Source organism: Oreochromis niloticus, linkage group LG19 (genome assembly GCF_001858045.2).
Source record: "Oreochromis niloticus isolate F11D_XX linkage group LG19, O_niloticus_UMD_NMBU, whole genome shotgun sequence".
Lineage (NCBI taxonomy): Eukaryota > Metazoa > Chordata > Actinopteri > Cichliformes > Cichlidae > Oreochromis > Oreochromis niloticus.
This window is the reverse complement of record NC_031983.2, coordinates 16659857-16679465: the sequence shown is the minus strand read 5'-3', so window position 1 is coordinate 16679465 and position 19609 is coordinate 16659857. Positions and strand designations below refer to the sequence as shown.

General features: G+C 39.5%; 2 protein-coding genes across 6 annotated transcripts in view; both read left to right on the top strand.

The window, feature by feature from the left end:
• The window catches only part of fermt2 (FERM domain containing kindlin 2), a 40007-nt gene extending 37821 nt beyond the window's left edge, over positions 1 to 2186 (top strand). For all 4 annotated transcript variants that reach the window (XM_005477182.4, XM_005477183.4, XM_003442940.5 and 1 more), the window contains one exon: positions 8 to 2186. In XM_005477182.4, the coding sequence (XP_005477239.1) occupies positions 8 to 181 (174 nt within the window). In that variant the 3' untranslated portion in view covers positions 182 to 2186. The remainder of the gene's footprint in view (positions 1 to 7) is intronic.
• Positions 2187 to 15007: 12821 nt separating this feature from the next.
• The window catches only part of stxbp6 (syntaxin binding protein 6 (amisyn)), a 67240-nt gene continuing 62638 nt past the window's right edge, over positions 15008 to 19609 (top strand). The window contains exon 1 of one of the 2 annotated variants that reach the window (XM_025901001.1): positions 15008 to 15415. The gene's annotated coding sequence lies outside the window, so the exon portion shown is untranslated. The remainder of the gene's footprint in view (positions 15416 to 19609) is intronic. The other variant, XM_003442941.5, reaches the window with a different exon arrangement.

The following is a 19609-nucleotide window of genomic DNA, read 5'->3' as shown; positions in this document are numbered from 1 at the left end:
TGCACAGGTGACTGTGGAATTTGCAGACGAGCCCAGTCTTTCATTCATCTGCGCCGAAGTGGACTGTAAGGTGGTCCATGAGTTCATTGGTGGCTACATCTTCCTGTCCACGCGTGCCAAGGACCAGAATGAGTCTCTAGATGAGGAAATGTTCTATAAGCTGACAAGCGGCTGGGTCTGAGCTGTTCCAGGCTGCCAGGGTTCAATGATTGTAGGTCAGGGGCCAGGAGGGGGAGTGGCTGGAGGTCGGGGGGAAACCTCATTGTATGAATTTATTTTACTTTTTCTCAGTCTTTTTAATTGTTTAGGTCTGTGCTGAAAAGCCCAGAGCAGCATGACTATTGCCATGGCTGACACTATTTTTAAGGTCATAGTTTTTTGGAGGGTTGTTTTGCATTAATGCTGACAAGGTCATTTGTTGCAACACTAATATTGTGGTGGATGCAGTTCAGATGAGCTCCAGTGGTTGAGCAGAAACCTAAGTTTGTCTGTTGTCCTACAACCACCTGTCTCCTCTCCTCCTGGACTGGCCACCAACTTACGTCCATGACAACCCTTTAACACCAATCAAACGTCAGAATAAATCCCAAAGAATCTTTTTTTTTTCCACTCCTTATTCTTATTCACTTTCCTTTTTCTCTCTTTTGGAACTGGACTAAAGAGGCTGACATAAAAACGTAGATAAAAATGTAATTGTAGTGCCTCAGGCACCTACAGTTACTCATCCTAAAAGATGGTTATCAAGAGTATCTATAACAGCAGAGGTCGATCGATCAGATCTGCATGTCCATCCTGTCCACTCTGTGAAAGGTTTTTCTTTGAAGTCACATGTAAGTGCACTTGTGCAGTATACAGTCCTGTTTATGAATAAGCTGTCCTGAACTTTCCTTTTATTCTTTTGCTTCTGATTTCTGTCGTTGCCTCACAACTTGTGTCCTTCTTGTTGAGTCGCTCTGTTGATTATGTTTTAGCTGACAGGTTTGACATTGTGAGATGTACTCTGTATTTAATAGACCGCTAAAAATGAGAGCACACTACAGTTCAGTGCGACAGCATGAGCATCAAGTGGGTTTGAGTTATCTGGTTTTCAGCTGATGTAAATGTCCTTGCTGCAGAAATGTTGATAGAGTGTAGCGCTGACTACAACCACCTAGTATTTTTTTTAAAGCAAGGTGTAAAAATTTTCAGTTAGAATGTTCAACTAAGGTAATTAACATGCCTTTAAAACATGATGTCTTTTTATATTTTCCAAACTGTAAGCAGTCTTCTGTTTAGACAAAGCTTAAAGTGCACAGATTTTGTGCCAGAGAGCATTAACACATCTGTTTGTGGCTCTTTTTCTGACCACAGTTTTAGGTCAGCTTTGAACGGCATCCTCAGATCTGAAACCACTGATGTCTCATAGCGTAGTGCATGTACACTACATAACAGGAGGGACATTATCACATATCCCTTGTACTGGCTTTTACATTAACGCTGTTTTGTTTGTCACACCATATAGTATTATTACTATTATTATTATTATTGTTGTTGTTATCGTTATTATCAGTACACACCAGCAAAAGGTCACAGAGTTTAAAAAATAAATATGCAAACTTTTTTTGTTCTGTCCTCAGTATGAAGGATCAGTAAATGAAGTATTTTTTTTTGTAACTAATGTAAAAAAACACAAACATTTTTATAGAATTGTACAGTTTTGTTTTGTTTTTCTGCATTTTAGGGGTTTGCAGGTAAGCCATCTGTCAACACGTGTAGTAAATGTGCCTGCTCATGTTGTAGTCTTACTGAGTTTCAGATGAAGATATATGTGAATATATATGAAGGTAACACTAGTCTCAAACTCCAGGTTTGGTTAAGAAGTTCTGTTGAGTATATATATTTTTCTAAAATACAGATACACAAGCCTTTTTCACTGTGCCCTTTGTCCCCTCCCCCCCCATTTCTGCTTTCTCTTCTACATTTCCATTTGTAGCTCTGTCATTTTTAGCTCATTTAAAAAAAGAACTGACATTGACATTGATGTGCTTTTTTTTGCTGCAAGTTTGACTCTATGCCATTTTAGGATACTTCACTACTTACTATTTGTCTGGTATTTGACACAATTGAAGTGTGCAATTTAATAATGTCCGTATGAAGGAGAGACCCTGGAGTTTGGGGAAAAATCAGCAAAAAAAAAAAAAAAAAAAGAACAGAGGTAAGCGAAAACTAAGTCTGTTCTGTTAATTTTTAATTTCTCTGACTTTTTGTTTGCCTTCAGTGTCAAGAGTAGCAGTGCATGTCCTGCTGTTCTGTTTTCTGACTGTAAAAATGCATTTATTTAAAAAAATGAATAAAATAATTTTTATTTAATTACTTGTATCTGTCCTTGATTTGACATAATTACAAAAGTAAAATATGACATTAGGGCTGCAACAATTCGTCGATGTAATCGACGACGTCGATCTATATGTCAGTAAATATGTCAGTAAAAACAGTTTAATTGGTGTTGAACTCTACATCTACACCTTCTGAGAAGCTATGACATACAACAAAAATTGTGATTGGTAACGCACAATGGTCTTTTCTAATTCTGTTTTGTTCTGTTTTATTAGTATTAAGCAAAGGCATATGGATGAGTTTGTCCTGTAAAGAGGCTCATACTCTCTGTCGTGACTTCAGCCATTTGAGAGGTGTATCTGTAGCTTGGTTATCAGCAGCTAGGAACATCATCTCAAAGGTGAGAGTAAACCTCACTCCAGAGCATGTCCACTGAAATCGTGAATTCATGAACTGAATCATCTGTAAACTTTAACAACTTGTTACTTTGGACTGGAAAGTTAAAATCCTTTTCATTTAATTTGAAGTTTTAGTTTTCTATTTGCACATAATCTTTTTTGTTTGTTTAAATACTGCTAGCGCTTTAATTTGTATTACTTGATATTTTATTTATTTCATGCACTGGAGCCTAGAACAGGAGGTTTGCCCACAGGAAGTAGACATAAGAGAGTTTGAAATAATTGTCGAATAATCGAAGAAAAATTGGCAGATTAGTCGATTACCAAAATAATAGTTAGTTGCAGCCCTAGTAATTAAAAACATAGTACCACGCACTGTTGCACTTGTGTGAGTTATGTCACAGGCTCTACAAAGATTAAAAGAAACCTAACATGTGAAGATCCCTGGCTCAAAATCAGGAAGAGACAAATCCCTGCGAGCATTTTGTCAGGAGGTGCAACCGGCATTAAAAAAAATCTGCCACACTAAAACATGCCCATTCATTCATCATCCACCTGTGGTGACCGCAGCAGACAAAGAAGCTTTTATACGTTACGTGAAGGTGAGAAAGATTATACTTACGGGGTTTCCCATTGAAACATAAACAAAAAAACTGAACCTTGTGATGAGGATACAATTTCCAGTTGCCGAATAATATACCCAACAAACACTACTTGTAGTCATATAGAAGTGTACTGATTATATTTCTCCACCAGAGGGCAGTCTACAGCCATCTGTACTGCCCATGTTTCTACTGCAGTCCAGTGCTGGGTGCATTCTTAACCAAAAAGAGCTGCTTTTGCCTACATCTGACTGGTGTACCTGGCATCCCAGCAGAAGCCAAATGCCAGATTGTGGAGGAGATTAGATCAGAGAACGCCTGCAGACAGTCTGCCTATTTGCAAGCTTTTGCCCATTCCTCTATAGTGGGCACGGTGTATGTCTGTCACCTGCAGAGATGCTGGGCGATGGAGGTATTAAACAGGGAGCTTCTACCATGATATTTGATGGAGATTGTAAAGATGACAGTGACTGTGAGCACATGGTTGGATGAAATTATGATTTTATGATTAGAATTAGGTGTGGTCATTAAAAACTGCTTTAAAAATCCAGTGATCATTATGAATATATTCTTTTTTTTTTTCTTTTTTTTTTTAATTGTTGAAAAATACTGGCCCTACTATAGAACCCTGTGGAACTCCATAACTAACTTTTGTATGTGGAAGGCTCATTATTTACATTAGTGGTTTTAAAACTTTGGGCCATAGACTCACTGCCAATGCTTATGTTAAAAAATATAGAGAAGGTTGTACATCTGAAGTTTAATCTTGGAAACCTTAAAAATATGTGTTTCAGGGTCACAAAAAAATTACCGTAAAACTTTTTTCTCTGGTTGCCGAGATTTCAGCTTTAATGATCCCTTAAAAAAAAAAAAAAGAAGACTCTCCAGCATTCGCGTTGAGTCTTCAACTCCTATCCTCCCACATTTCATTTAATAATCTTACAGTGTATTTTAACAGCCCTGCGGTCATTTGTGCGATCAGATGAGGTGTGCAGCATGACCGTGGGAATAATAAATCCTCCATGAACATCTTGTTCTTGCTGAAAAATGTGTCACAATCCAACAGTTAAACTGAAAAGTTGGGCAGCAATAACTTCCAAGAAACCATTTGATGCGGTCAACAAATCAAGTTTCATTTGGCAACTGGATCTAGATATGGAGGCTTAAATGTGGCTATTCTTCTAAAGCTCTCTGATGTTCTGTATATAGCCTGTACTCCAGTGGGATCTTGCCCTATTGTGTTCAAAGTGTGCACTGGAAGTAAAGACGTCACAATAACGGCTCCAGCCAATGACGTGGAGTTCTTTGAACATCTAGACTGCCTTGATGTGAGAGAAGAGTATGTTGCAGGAGACCTAAAAGTGACATTTATAGACTATATGCTTCTCACAAACATTTTTTGCATTTTGCAGGAAGTAAACACATAAAAGAAGCAGCACAATACAGAGAGCAAAGTAGCACCTGTTGTCATTCAATGCAGCAGCTTCCTGGCTGTATAGTTCAATTACAAGGAAGTTCTGCTCCGCTTTCCTGTAGTTCACAGCCAGTTAAAGTCATTGTTAATGTCATGGATCTCTCTCTCTCTCTCTCTCTAGGAAACCCTTTCTGACATTTACCCTCTTTGCCTGCAGCGAGCAGTGTGCCACAGATAATGTCAGCTATGCCGGCAGATGTGCAGACGGGATGGCTTTGAAATTTTCTTGAAGATTTTTTATTTTTTATTTTTGCTTTTCAAACCAGTTTTTATCTAGATCAATACTTTTTATTATCTTCCTCAAACTCCTGGCACCTGCAGTTAAAATGTCATTGTACGGGAAAATTTGTGGTGGTTCAACTACTAGCAGTTAATATAATGAGAGCGAAGACTGATTTTCGGGATGGCGATGCTGTTCAAATGGTTGGGACTACAATGCTTTGGATTGGTCCTGACTGAAATATTTATCTTTTTTTTTGTTGTTACTTTTATAATCCCTGTGTCTTAATGGTTTCAGTTACCCGTTTTTTTTTATCCATCAATAGCCACAATGAAGTAAAAACTTGAGTAGATTTCCATTGGATTTATGATGAAACAATCTTGGCATTCTCCTAAATTCTTCTCCATTTTGTTCTCCAGCAGCAAACAAATATATTTCTTTGTTTCAACTCATGTCAAAACCTCATTTTTAAAACGTTTTAAGCATAATTAATAGCCTTATTTATTTAGGTTTGTAAATCAACAACAAATGACCATAATCTCTGAAAGTCTAGTTTGTCTCCAGTATTATTTGAGTGTTTCTTTGTCTGAGCCAATTAATTCTGGAAGTTGAGATCCTGCTCGTTATGAACAGAAAATAATGTCAGATTCATCATTCTTTCCAAGCCCTTTCAATTTCCTTATAGTATCTTCAATGTACACACAGTCAGTCAGTGAGCTTCACCGTTCGGTTTCACATATTCGATGACAGGAATTCCACCCTCGACAGAGCTCACATATGTTATTGCCATTAGTTCAGTGTAGATATTTCCATGGAAAAGGCTCAGTCTGGGCTAAACACTAATGAGTGCCAAGAATCTTATCTTGATGTCATCCATTACACCCTGGTGCTGCTAACCTGACTTTAAAGACTTTATGAACACATGTTCTTTTGTTTCCAAGGCTAAAAAGTTAATTCAATAAGTTTTCTAAATCCTCCCTATTTTCTTTGTTACTCATAAATTCAAATGACACTGGTCAGGAATTGGTTTACACAATCATACCGTCACTGCTGACTCACACACAAGACGTTGTCTCCTTAATGGCTCCAAAGGAGATTATCTTTCACCTGTTCTGGTTTTGATGGAAGCCAGAAAGCAGTCCTCTTCCATGACCAAAATTAGGCATTCCTATGTCTCATGTGTTGGATGAGTACTGTGAACCTTTGACCACCATCTTGTTAGCCTTGCTCTGAATTCCAGGACACCTCACATGCATTTGCAGAAATATAAGTGTGTCATTAAAGTCTCAGAGCCAATCCAGAGGGTGTCCTCTAAGCAGATGAGGTCATGTCACATGTTGTTTATTGAGATGAGATGGGCCTGTGGTGAGCCAAGACGCTTGCATCATCACTTTCTGCAGGATTGCATGGTCATGCGTACATACACAAGTGTAAGCAACAAGGTTAGAAACCATAGCTAAAGATACAGATGTTGTGTATTTCAGTTCACGTAACAGTTCAGCCTAAGTCTGCTCTCAGGCTATTTGCTGTGAGACTCTTTAAAGTAATTCCCTTCTCCCTCAGGGATCTTTTGGCTTTAAGCACTGTTGCACATAATTGGGTAATTTGCATCACCTCTCTCTTAAAAATGTATTTTGTGTGGCTTTTTTTTGGCCAAGTAATGCAATTTAAAACAAAGTTTTTGTCAGGGAGTGCATTTGGAACAAAAAGACAAGTGTCAGGTCGCTTTGCATGGCAGTAGGAGAACTTATGGTTGCCTGAGGCATAATAAGAGTACATCTATTCAGGTCTGCTGACTTGTCTGACAAGGAAAAAAACAGAAGTAATCTAATGGGGAAATGTGCAGTTTAGAGCAATCTGAGAGCACTTTTTATTGCATTATGACCTATTCCTTTGAAAAAAAAATCAGGTGTCTATAAATCGATCCCTGTGCATCAATAGCATTAAAACAGCCTGTACAGCCATAACTTTTAAAGACCTCACTGGTGTGTTCTCCCTCAGTTTCGCCCTCATTTTTTATTGCTTGTTTGTTAATAGATCTGTGTTTGTCCCAAAGTCTCAGTGGCCCCCATGTCCATCCCTGCATCTCTACCTTATCTCCCTTTGGACTCATGGGTATAGCAGTGTCTTTTGTTCTGTCGACAGTAAAAAAGAAATTGAAACTGCAAATTGAAATTGGAATCTTAGCTTACTGTGTTACCCAGGGAGCTTTGCACTTTGATCAGCTAATTTAGCTGCTTTTGACTGTCAGTTGGCAGTGAAACAGTGATAAGGGGTGGAGTGAGAGTGAGTCATTGACAGGCAGAGATAGGAGAAAGAGAAGACACAGGACTCTAAGAAGAAAGCTGAAAACCTGAAGTTGTCCAACCAATGCACAGTAAAATGATTCGCTAGTTTTGCACTGCTGTAAAGAAATAACTTGCCTCATATTTATGGCACCAGGTTCCAACATTTGTTAGACATTTAGAAACGTATCTAGAAATGACCAAGTAAGTAGAAAGCTGTATGTCTAAAAAAAAGTTCAAGTGCTGTATTGAAGGACGTCTTTAATGTAATGCATGAATGCAGACAGAGTGACTCCTGTGATGATTGTAGGTGCCTTTAAAATGATAAAGGTGACAGTGTTTTGAAGAGTACCATACAATACCCACACACACGCGCACACAGAGAGAGAGAGGGAGACACACACAAAGCTATCATTTAGCTGTCCCGCTGCTGTGATAGAGATGGATTGAGTTTGTATTGTTTAATGGTGCGTGCCTCCATTACGGAGTTTTTTGCCCAGTGAGTTGCTCTCAGATTTGGCTTCAGCACACCCCAGAGTATTAACTTTGATTCAGGATGAGCTCTTCTGAAAAATCATTTTTTCCCCCCCTTTCAATGAAGCAGCTGCCTGTGGGCAAAATTAGTTTCTAAAGTGTTTCCACAGTGCATGGTGGCAGGCAAATGCAAAACAGAGGCAGACTGAACCACGTTTCACAGTTATTAAGTGTTTGGCATTTCACATTGTGTTTCGTTTGTACTCTGTACTACTGCAGCAGCCTTAGAGTGACAGGCTGAATGGTTCATTTTGTATTCACTGTTTATTCGTGTTACTGACTTTCAAGGTTTTCATGGCTGATTTCTGTAAAAACTGCTAGACTTTCAAGCATTGTACTGGAATTTTATACTGTACATTCTGTAATCTAAATCAAATTATTATTATTATTAATAATAATAATAAACTAAATTTACAAAAGTAGTTTTCAAGGTATAGTAGTTTACCACTTAGTTGTGCTAAATGAGTGAATGAATAAGTGGGAGTGGTGCATTAGATGAGTTTGGGACAAATTTAAGCAACAGTGTGAGACTGAAAAAAAACCCTCTGTTATACTATAAGACTGTAAAGTAATTTGTTGTTATTCTTGAACATTTTCTTTCATTTTTTTTCAACAAGTGCAAAGTTTGCCTTTCCCTCATAAGCTGGGTCTTGATTTAATTAGACTTTTTTCACACTAACCTGCGTCACTTATTCAAAAACCAGCATTTTATTAGGAATGCAGAATTCAAAACAGAGATTCAAAGCAAATATATTTGGCATTTTTAATAAAGAGACAAAGCCGCGCTGATTGATCAGAGCATGAAAGTCATTACTTGCGGTTGGCTGGGCATTAATATGATTGATGGTTAATATCTTCTGCAAATCTAATTAAAGTGTCGGTCTCTGGCAAAGGAATGGTCCTGTGTTGGTCCCAAAATTCAGCAAAACTGTGGTCAAGGATTATGTCAGTGTGAGCGGTTATATGATTTGCTGGTGAGATCATTTTTAAGAAGTGACGGGTCCTTATGTTCCAGCAGTGGCTGAAAGATCATATGGATAAGTCCTGCAATCAGAATAAACAAAATGAATGAGCAAATCATATGAAGCCTTTGGACAGGCAATGTCCTAAAATGCCTCACTGTAACAGGATAAAGGTACGTCTTAGAAACTGTGTAATAACCATCAACACAGAGGTGCTTGTTTGTGTCTTCATGCTACACTGAGCACAACTGTGCACGCAGCCAAGCAGCTTGTTTACTCCAGGTGTATTAGAACTGGTTCTGATTACCAGAGGATTTTAACTAAAACGCACTCGCGCAAAGAAACTTAATTGTGAGATTCAAGTGGAAAAGGCAAATGATAATGTTAGAAAGTACCTTACAAACAACACAGGTCAGATGCTTCTGTTTCAAATGTGATTAGCTGGGCTACGTTTGAGAGATGTTTTATCAGCCGCTAGAACTTCAAATCAATACCAAATCCGAGGTCTAAAAATGTCTTATTTCACACAACTTTAAGATTGTCAGAGTGGATTGTTCCACTTGATGCGGTTCAGTAACGTGAAGTGTGCATGAAGAGTGCAAATATACACTTTTCTTGATGAGTGAAATCTAAACGAGGAGTTTCAGACGCACCCTTTTCATAACCGTAGTCCTCAGCTCTGGATGAGCCAACATTCAGGAAGAACTACAAAACGACTGATGGAAGAGTATAAAACATTCTCTGCTTGGAACACAAAGCCATACATGGAAAAATCAATGCACGCCACAGCTCACACACTGTGCACACTTACTGAAGTAATATATGCAGCCACAATAAGACATGTTTTTCTCCCTAGTGAGCTCCCATGCAGCTCTGTAACCAGTGTCTGATGAGTGTGTGTGTTTCATACTTCACACTGTGCAGAGTAAGCTCCAAACCACATGAATTCAGTGTTTGATTTAGCAGGAGAGAAAGAGGGAAGAATGGAGAAGGCGGCCATCTGGCCATGGTGTGGGGAGATGAGAAGCAGGAGCGGTGGTTGGAGCAAAGGGTCCCTCGCATCGTTCCATTCCTTCTGTAGTCAGATCCCTATGTTTACCCTGCTCGCCACGTGGGACTGAGGAACCTCCTTCTCCCTGATCCCATGAGCGAAGTCGCAGGCTGAAAGCGTGTTTATCTTTTCCAGGATTTTGGCGGGAGGGAAAGAGGGGGTGGGGGGTAGTGATGGAGCCAAAGGAGAATAAGTGCTGGAGAGCCCTGACAGTAGCTTGGAATTGTATAATGTTCCTGGCTATGAGGAAATACATTCCTCTGTGCTAACAATGAAAATAAAATGATGCACAACACGTCTAAATGTCTACTTGATATAATGGTGCAGCTGAAAGAGGGTTTCAACAGTGGTTTGAATATCACTCAGTGTGACAGTAAAGCAGTTTTGAGGAAGCAATGTAACAAAACTAGATGCATTTTGTGCTTCTTGTGTTTTACCATAATGTTTTAGTCATAAAACTAAGTGTCAGAAATTACTTTCTGACACTTACTTTCTGTCTTGTAACCACCTTGATAAAACAGAATGAATGCATCATTAATGATTGAAAATTGTTCCTCTAAAGAGTGAAACAGTTAACAATTCTACATGCATGATAGAGTCTGTTTTTCCGTGTATGGCTGTAGTTTGTTATTTTTTTCCCCAACAGCCTTCCCTACGCAAAGATTCCACTTCTCTAACATGTCTTGGAAACTTCAAACCACACAAGGGGAACCTGGAGGATGTGTCAGTCTCTGTGGTGTGTCATGCATCCAAAAGCTAACCTCAGCATCGAATTGAGCAATGAGCATAGCCAAGGTTTCGACATTTTCGTTGGGCAATCAGTCTTGAGGCTTTTATTGAGACTAGCATCGTACAAAACCTTGACGTGGTTCAGTGCTTTGCCTCTTTCATCGGAGAAATTCACTGACCAGGCTTTCCCTGGAGAGACTCAAGTGCCCCAAATCCCAAACTCAAAAGCAGGAAACTAATGCCTGCTAATGCCCTTTTCACCCTCTCAGCTTGTGTGTGTCTGTGTGTCTGTGTGTTCTCATATATATGTGTGTGTGGATCAGTTTCTCCCCCTTTGGCCACTTTCTGCTTTTTCCTCCACCTGGAAAAAGGGAGTCATTACAGTAAAAAGTGTTTACTTGTGTAGGAGAACACAGAGTGTGTGCAGTGCAGTGTCAAAGTACCTTCTTGTATTTGTCCCAGAGGCCTCACAGCCACAGGAGTCAAGTATTCCCCTTCAGATCAGAATTTGTACTCAACAGAAGGGTCTCTGTAACAGAGTGGATGGTCACAAGGTAGCCTCAGGTAGTCTCAGAGGATCAAGAGGGTTTTCTTTTCTTTTTTTTTACAAATTCCACATTCCTGAAATGAACTACATGTTGTGCCAGATTGCTAAGCTACGTGCGGCAAGGAATAACAAAGCCATACAAACAGTAATACGATCCCAAGGAAGTTTTGGGAACGTTCATATTTAATTACTGCTGTGCTGTTTGCCAAGTGAAAATTTCCTCTGTTTCTGCATGAAGCAGAGTAATCTGACTATCAGCTGTACCTGTTGTCAGTGGAATGGTAAATAAGTTGCATTCTTGAATGAAAAAAACGACTGATATCTGCCATAAATACAGTTAGCCTTATATTTCAAGAAATAGCATGTTGTAGTTCCTCAGGCTCCAGAATGGAAAGCCAGGCAAGTTCTTTTCAATGACTTTTTGCTGGACAAAACAGAAACATGAATTTCTGATTACAGCATTGCTGTTTTTCCAGCCACAAGTGGTTTTCTTATCATGCATTTCATCTCATAAAGCTGACCTAAGGGCATCTACTATAGTACAGCGGGTCCTCTGCTTATCGTGGCAAGTAAGGATAGCTTAAACTCTCAACAGCTCCCTCTGCAACATGTTAACGATCAAATCCCCGGAGGCAAAAAAAACAGAAGCACATAAAATATGAGCTATCTCAGATGAAGCAGAGGTTTCCAAGTTTCTTCAAAATGAAGACAGAGCGTGTAAAAGAAGCCAGATCTATCAGGAGAGGAATTAGGGCTCTGTGGGGAACACGGATGACTCACAACCAGACAAAATCATCAACTGTTTGTGTGCGTGTGTTTGTGAATTCCCATGGAGCAGATTTCTGTTGGCAAGGTTGTGGAAAAACAAAAGATGATGGTCCTGAACACCTCCCACTCGTCCAGCGGGGCGTTATTGGAAAGTGTTCAGGTACAGTAGGCCTGTCTAAACGACTAATTCAAAGAACTTGAGCTTCTTTTTTTAGATGATCTTGGGGAATGCCTTAGTTAGCAGTCATAATGTGGGAAACTGCCGTATAACCACAAGTCTGTAATGTCTGCGCCACAGGCAGTGTGATGAGAGTCATAGTATAACACCATTATATAATGTTGTTTTCTCATGAGATGACGCTATAAGGAGTCTAGTAACCTGTTTCTGGAGGGGAGACATTTCCAAACAAATATGTAAAGGTGGATAAGATAGCTTTTCTTTTTCTTTTTTTAAAAGAGAACTTCCTTTATAAGACTTCTTGAACAGTTACTGTTCATGAACTCTTACAGGGAGATATCACATACTATACTTAAAGTCTGAGTCATACAGACTATGCAATAAAGCCTATTGGTGTCATAACTGCCAGTATATCATCAGAGGGACTGTGAGGTTAACCTCATCAGGCACTGTAATCCTGTCCAGGCTAAGACCAGTTGCAGCTAAATAAGTTGTAGAAGATATTTTGTAGGTTAAATATGATAATCAGTCTTCTTCAGTGTTTGAGACATAGAAAAAAACAAAAAACCAATATATATTGTCTCCACCACTACGCTCATATATCCTCAGAAGCCAGAAAGCTCTTTTCTATGAGTTCAGCAACCTTGGTTATGTCCAATGTTCCCTCTAATTTTTCATGTGTCTGAGCGAACACACAAACTCCCTGAGCGGACACTTGGACCACTGTGAGCGACATCAGACGTGTGCACTGTGGTCACGCCAGCATCTAATCCATCCAAGTTACATGGTTTATTAAAATAATCAAATAGCATTTACATTTATGTTCGACTACTTTTAATTAACTGCTTTAGCCCACTTACAATGAAAATGTAAAAAATCTTGTTCATGACCTGTGTAGTATGTTAACACTATTTGTAAGTAAAAATAACTTGAACTCCAATTTTGAAAACACAACTTTCTTTCTTTCTTTCTTTCTTTCTTTTTCACAAAGCTCTGACTTGTATAATGAGTATAAGTCTGTGGTCTGGGAGAGAGTCCTGTAACTCTGTCTGCCAAATACAGTATTTAATGACCAATGTTGGGCAATTAATTATATAGTTACTTCTTCAAAAAAGTAACTCAGTTTGGCAAACAACAAAGTTTTTTGCAGCTATTTTTTATGCAGCCAAGGCGTTTTTAAATAAACATTTCAAACTATTTACAGAACAATCAGCTGTTCTGCATCAAATCTGATGCCACACAAATTATTTGTGCCACTCCAAAAAATAATTTCTGTCCACTATGAGATAAAGGAGAACAACAGCCTGATACCTGCAGGCCTGACAACAGGAGATGTATCACTCCTGTAACATTCAGCAGCCGCCTCATTGTTCTGACACACACAACAAAACTATTGACTACACTACACACTAACTACACACTAACTACACAAGATTTGCGCTAAACGTCTCAAATCTCTCACATCTCAGAACACCGTCACTCCTAAAACTTCCCCCCGTTTCTTCTCAACTAGATGCCAAGTTGCCATATCATTTTTTGATTGGTCGACACGGTACTTTTTTCGACCAATAGGAAAGGGTGGGGGGTTTTGGTTTTGTTTTTGCTCACAGGCTGAGAGCGCTTTCGAGCGTTTTCCTTATAAAACGCCGTTTTTACCGTTTCTTCCCGCAGTAAATATAAACAACGATAGTATTCCGGAAGAAAACCAAACATTGCATATATTTTTATCATAACTCTGGTTTTACGTGGCCTATCAACACAATTTAAAAACTGGTATAAAGTCCACACTTTTTCCGTCAATTGTTCCGTCTGTCCAGCTCACATCTCCAATGGTTGTACACGTTGTCATTAATGTGGCTTCACTCCACATCAGCAACGCCGCTTTGCTAGCTAAAACACCGGTGTCGGCACATAAGGACGCTGTCATAGGCTGTCAACGTTGATTAGCTGCATATATACGAATGTGAATCGCATCATTGGCTGGACTTTGGGATAAAGTGGCATCGTTCTAATCCCATACAGGAGCAGCCAGTCACTTACTGACTAACACTGCAAAACAGAATTGTTAAAGTTTTAATTTTAATTTCAATTCAGGTTAGATTTTTTTTGTGCGCAACGCAGATTTTCTGTGCAGAGACCTTGCCAGCAGCGCGCAATTGCGCACGTGCGCAGCTTAGAGGGAACATTGGTTATGTCATATTTATTTAAAGTTGCAACTTGGGGAAGTCCGAATCATTGAAGAGAAGCTACTTTCAGTTTTTTTTTAAAACCCTTATAAACTATTAGTGTTTCATTCCTTCACAGTACAGTTCAGGACAATTTTGACCCAGGCCACCAACCTCAGAATCTCTCTCTCCGCTAGCTTACCTTTTGTCTCTTTTTACTCTCTTTTTACCCTCTTCTCTTTCCCCTCACCCCCACCCGGTTGCAGCAGATGGCTCTCCTTCCCTGAGCCTGGTCCTGCCAGAGGTTTCTTCCTGTTAAAAGGGAGTTTTTCCTTCCCACTGTTGCCAACTGCTTGCTCACAGGGGATTGTGTGTTTTTGGGCTTTCTTTCCAATATTGTAGGGGCTTTACCTTGCAATATAGAGCACTTACTGTTGTTGTGAATGCCATATCAATATAATTGAACTGAATTGAATAGGTGTCTACAACAAATTGACTGACTAAAGATTAACTCGATTTTAACTTAATTCTAGTTTAATCTCACCTTAGAATTAAGTCGATTCTTATGTATTATAAATGTAAAAATGTAAAATCTGTTGGTGCTTGGTATGTGTTAGGGTCAAGGTTAAGTGCTTATTGTACCGAATGATCATTAGTTTGACACATTTCTATGAAGTATCCTTTTGCTTTCACTTTTGTGTTTGAATATTATACATATTATGACTTTTCAAGGGACAATAAACATCCAGCCACCGCCTCCATTCAGCCTGGGAATTTTCTTCTCCGTCTCTCGAAGCGTACAGACTCGAGGAGCTCACGACGTGGTGGTGTGATACTGTACGTGATTGGCGGGCGGGTGGGTTTGGTTTGTGTGTCTGGGAACCTGCTACTGGTCTCCCATCCATACACGCTCACACACAGAGAGAAAGAGAGAGCCACGGTCAGACAGACTGGCTCTCCAACAACGACAGCGGGGGAAAAAAACTCTCCTCGCGGCTCAGAAACCAGCAACTACTGCAGAAGTGAAGTCGACGTGATGTTAACCTCGAAATGCTCCCGTTTATTTTGAGAAGAAGGCTAACAATAGGGAAGAAGCTGCTTAAAAGTAGGTGAAGTGTGACAGCTGGAGACATTTAACCCAAGGATTTGTTGACTGCACGTGGAAACGGCTCGCTCAGACGCATCGGTGAGTAGTCTCTGCGTCCCGCTTACTTCGGTTTTGGAAAATTTCCCGCAAACAATCAAAAGTTGGGCTGATATTTTACACAGGCGTGCGGGGGGAGTTTCTTGTTATTGATGAACGACTGGAAGACTGCGCCAACAACCTTTCAGCCACTTTGCGGTACAATCAATATAAGCGTGCGCGCGCGCTTGTTAATCATTAACTAGTGCACGCGACGGTGTGACTTACTTAAAAAAAAACAACTTATGTTTTTATAAATTATTATTATGTATCATTCTCTCGGGGTTTTCTGAAAGGATTGCTTTGACAACATTATTATTTGAATTGTTTTGCTGTTAGAAAATACATATTTTTTTGTATCCGCGTTCACGTCCCTGTTTTTGTACTTTAAAGTGTACGTTTGATGCCTGTGTTGTAAATTAAAATTAAATAGCTCCCAAAGTTTCTGCCAAACGTTTAATATTTGAGCGCCAGCCCAGCATATACAAATATTCCAGTGAAATTCCTTTGAGCCCAACGTGAATGTGGGGAGTTGTCCAGCATGAGTATTATGATTGTAGGGTGTGCTTCTCTGTCATCTGTTTGCTCGTCTTCATGTCACAGTGGCATGTTAGAGTGAAAAAGCCTCCAGATATTATCCACATACTAATGCACATATGTTAAAGCTGCAAAGGAGAGGGGGGAAAAAAGCAAAGCGTTACTAGTTTGAATTCCTTCCAGTGAACCATATGGAGCAAGATGTTTGAAGGCTAAATATGCTCCCTTCTTAAATCTAAAACGTTCAGTGTTTATATTTGGGTAATTTGTGCAATATCCAAAAGCAGGTTTTTGGCATCTTTGTGCTAAAACAAAACAGTCCAAATGTGTAGGGAAACCAAGCAACTGTTTAGAGCCTCAGGGGCCACCTCGGAGCTTTTAAAACAAGGGAATGATGAAATAGTGTTTTTAGTTAAAATGCGTATCAACCAAACGGCCTTTTTAAAAGGAAAAAAAGACATATGCTTTGGCTTTAAATATATCCTAAAAAATCTCAGGGGTGGCTCTTTACAAAGTCCAACACATGCTTGTATTTAAATACTACTATACCAAATCCCAGAGTAATTCCCACTTTTGTATCTGCACAACATGCTGCAGACCTTGAAGAATGTTTAGTTCGGATTAGCTGTTAGGCTCCTTATACCGCACCTATGCTCCTGGTGGCATTAACTAACCCACTTACATTAAAATATTGCTTCTTGCTGCATGAGTTCAGGGTTTAATTTGCTCTGGCATGCCATAAAAGATAAGCTTATACCTTTCCCCATAATTCAGTGTCCAATTACAGTCATAATGTAAACTGTTGAGCCGGCTCCCTCCCTGTGTGTCCACTACCTTGGCTTCTTCTGCTGCTAGACAGGACATATCCTCGAAGGCAGACATAAGGAGATAAAGATCCTTGTTTCTGCGGTGCATCATATAGTGAACAAATACACCCTGCTGCCAGGGTTTCTGATAAAATGACATTGAGGTCTGGAGTCTGAGGCTTTCCCTGAATTGCTCTGCTCTGTGCTGTGTTTTAATATACTTAATGGAAAGGCAATAAAAGGAAGACACAAGAAAGATATAGGGGTGTGTCCTCTAAGTGCCCCCCCCCCCAATTGCTAATTGTTAACTAAAATTTGGGTAAAATACTGGCTGTCGTCCCTGTCACTTTTCCCCAGTCCAGTTAGCAGACAGCAGAGGAAGGGCGTGACAATCCCACTGACCAGCAGCCACATCCTACTTCTGCAAATGTTGAATGACTGAACAACAGTGAGCCTTATGTGCACTAGATGACATCTGGAACTAGCGCTGTATTAATATGAAAAATAATACTTAAAGAAAAGTCAGCTAGAGTGAGGTAATTGCAACACATTACGTGATATTCTTTGTCATGGCAACCAACTCAATTAAGTATTTTCAGAAGGGAGCCTGATGTTTTTGGCTCGCCTTCAGATTTTTAGTTTCTTTAAATACAGAAATATGTAGAATTTCGTCTTGATGCATGCTCAATCATTCAGGTAAGTAAATCCACAAACGTTGATTCTGTTCACCTGGACGTAGCGTTTTCAGTGGGAGAAACGTTTCAAAGAACTGACCTCACAGCCCATTGTTCCTTCAGTGGTGCTAGTTTAAGTGATTATGCAAATGTACTGTTTATAAGATTGGGGAAACCTGCAGTCAGCTGAGACTGAAGAAGTCACTTGGATGAGTGACGAAACATTCCTCCCACTGAAAACGCTACGTCCAGATGAACAGAATCAATGTTTGTGGATGTAGAATTTCATGCCTAGCATCTCTCTCGCCCCATCACAGTTCACTTCAACTTATTGTTGCCAACTTAGTGACTTTGTCACTAGAGTTTTTTTGTTTTTTCAGCATCCTGCAAAAAAAAGTACTCAAAACAAAACACCCCCACCCAAAAAAACTTCAGGCGGTACTCCTTCGTGAACGCTCTTGTTCTCCCGCTGCTGGCGCAGCTTTTTCACCATCTGCTCTGTTCAGCGAGTGACACCGAACAACAAGGTTTCAGCTAGTGACAGACAGCTGTGCACCTTATGAGAGGAAAAAACCCCATCAACTTGGGTCTGTTTCTCTCAGTCATCATTTTACTTGTAAACGCAGTCAAAAATCACAGCACAGCCATTATATCTAACTTTGGCTAACAAGATGATGTTGAAGGGCGGGTGCTGAGTTAAAAAAATCTAAATTTTGCAGTGAGAGATTGTTGCTCTTATTCAGTATTTTGGCTATATGGACCGGCATCTCTCTTTACCTTGATGTATATTTACTTCTGTATTGTTGATGTGTCATGTCATTGGTCCTCTAACAGTCATTATGCTCATGAGCTCTACAGTGTTTAAGACATCTCTCAGTAAGTGCTCTCTGTCTGCTTTTCTTCTGTTTTCCCAGCCCCCTTCTCAAATGTTTTATTGCTAGAGGGCACTGGGCTCTAAAGAATGAGCTCATTTGGGGGCCTGGCATGTCATTCATTGATTCATGGTTAGCCCATGCTGCCCTGGCACTATATAACCTTCACTAACAGCTGACTTGCACAGGAAAATGGATGGGACCTTCCATATCTTTCTGTTTTAAGGGCAGAAAATAACATCCTATTCAGTCTGGTTGATCTATGGTGCTCCTTTTTAACACAAAATGGACATTAAATTGCATGTGCACTGTTCATTCTTCTGTACGTTGCTATATATGTATATGCGCACAATGGTTACCTGGTGTATTGTGAAGAGAAAAAGTTTACAACTCATTGAATTAACAACAGAATTTTTTTTTAAAACAGGTCTTTATGCAAAAGATGTTCCTTACCTGAGTAAGTAACAGAGCCTACAGTTTGAGCTTCTCTTAGATTATGTATGCAGACATGGATGTCTCTGTTTATTTTCTCAAAATCGGTGCGATCCCTCTGCTGAGCATGAGCTTCTTAGCTATAAAAATCTAAAATGTGTGTAATATAATTTCTTGCCTTGCTGGCATTGTTACCCACGCAGTAAACGGTTGTTTAGGTTTGCATTCCTCGTGTCTCACATGTGACAGCTCTTCATTTGGATTTGGTTATAAGGAATTTAGAAGTCTTGCTGCGTCAAAAACAAAACAAACAAAAAAGTGATGCCTCAGAAAAGAAGATATGGCAGCTCAGAGCCCAATGTGCTGGATGCAGATTTTTTATTTGAGTTGCAGGAGTGGCTTTTATTTCTACTGGGAAAGTCTGACATAACTTTCAAAGCCTGGCGATATTGTTTAGTGTCATACTTTTGACTCCTTCTCACCAATACTATTTTTTTTCCCATGCAAAGTACATTTGACTAAATAGATTATATCTAAAGTGTCTTATCTTGCACCACTACAACAAACCTCATTGCTATTGGGCTTGGTTTTTATTTGGCTTTAAATGAAACTTGTTGAAGAGAAAAAATAGATTTGATATTTCAAAATCTATTTTCAAAGTGACACTACTATAGAGAGCAAACTATTGGATTCTCCAAGCTATAAAATGAGTCCATTCTAGGATCACTGACCCTCTTTCCTTTGCTTGTCTAGGTAACAGCTAGGTGCTAATAATCAAACAGAAGTTTAGGCACTGGAACATTGAGGTGGGTCATAATAACACAATACCATGATGTTCCGATCCCAACAAATTCACTCCAAGGTCATAGAATTTGT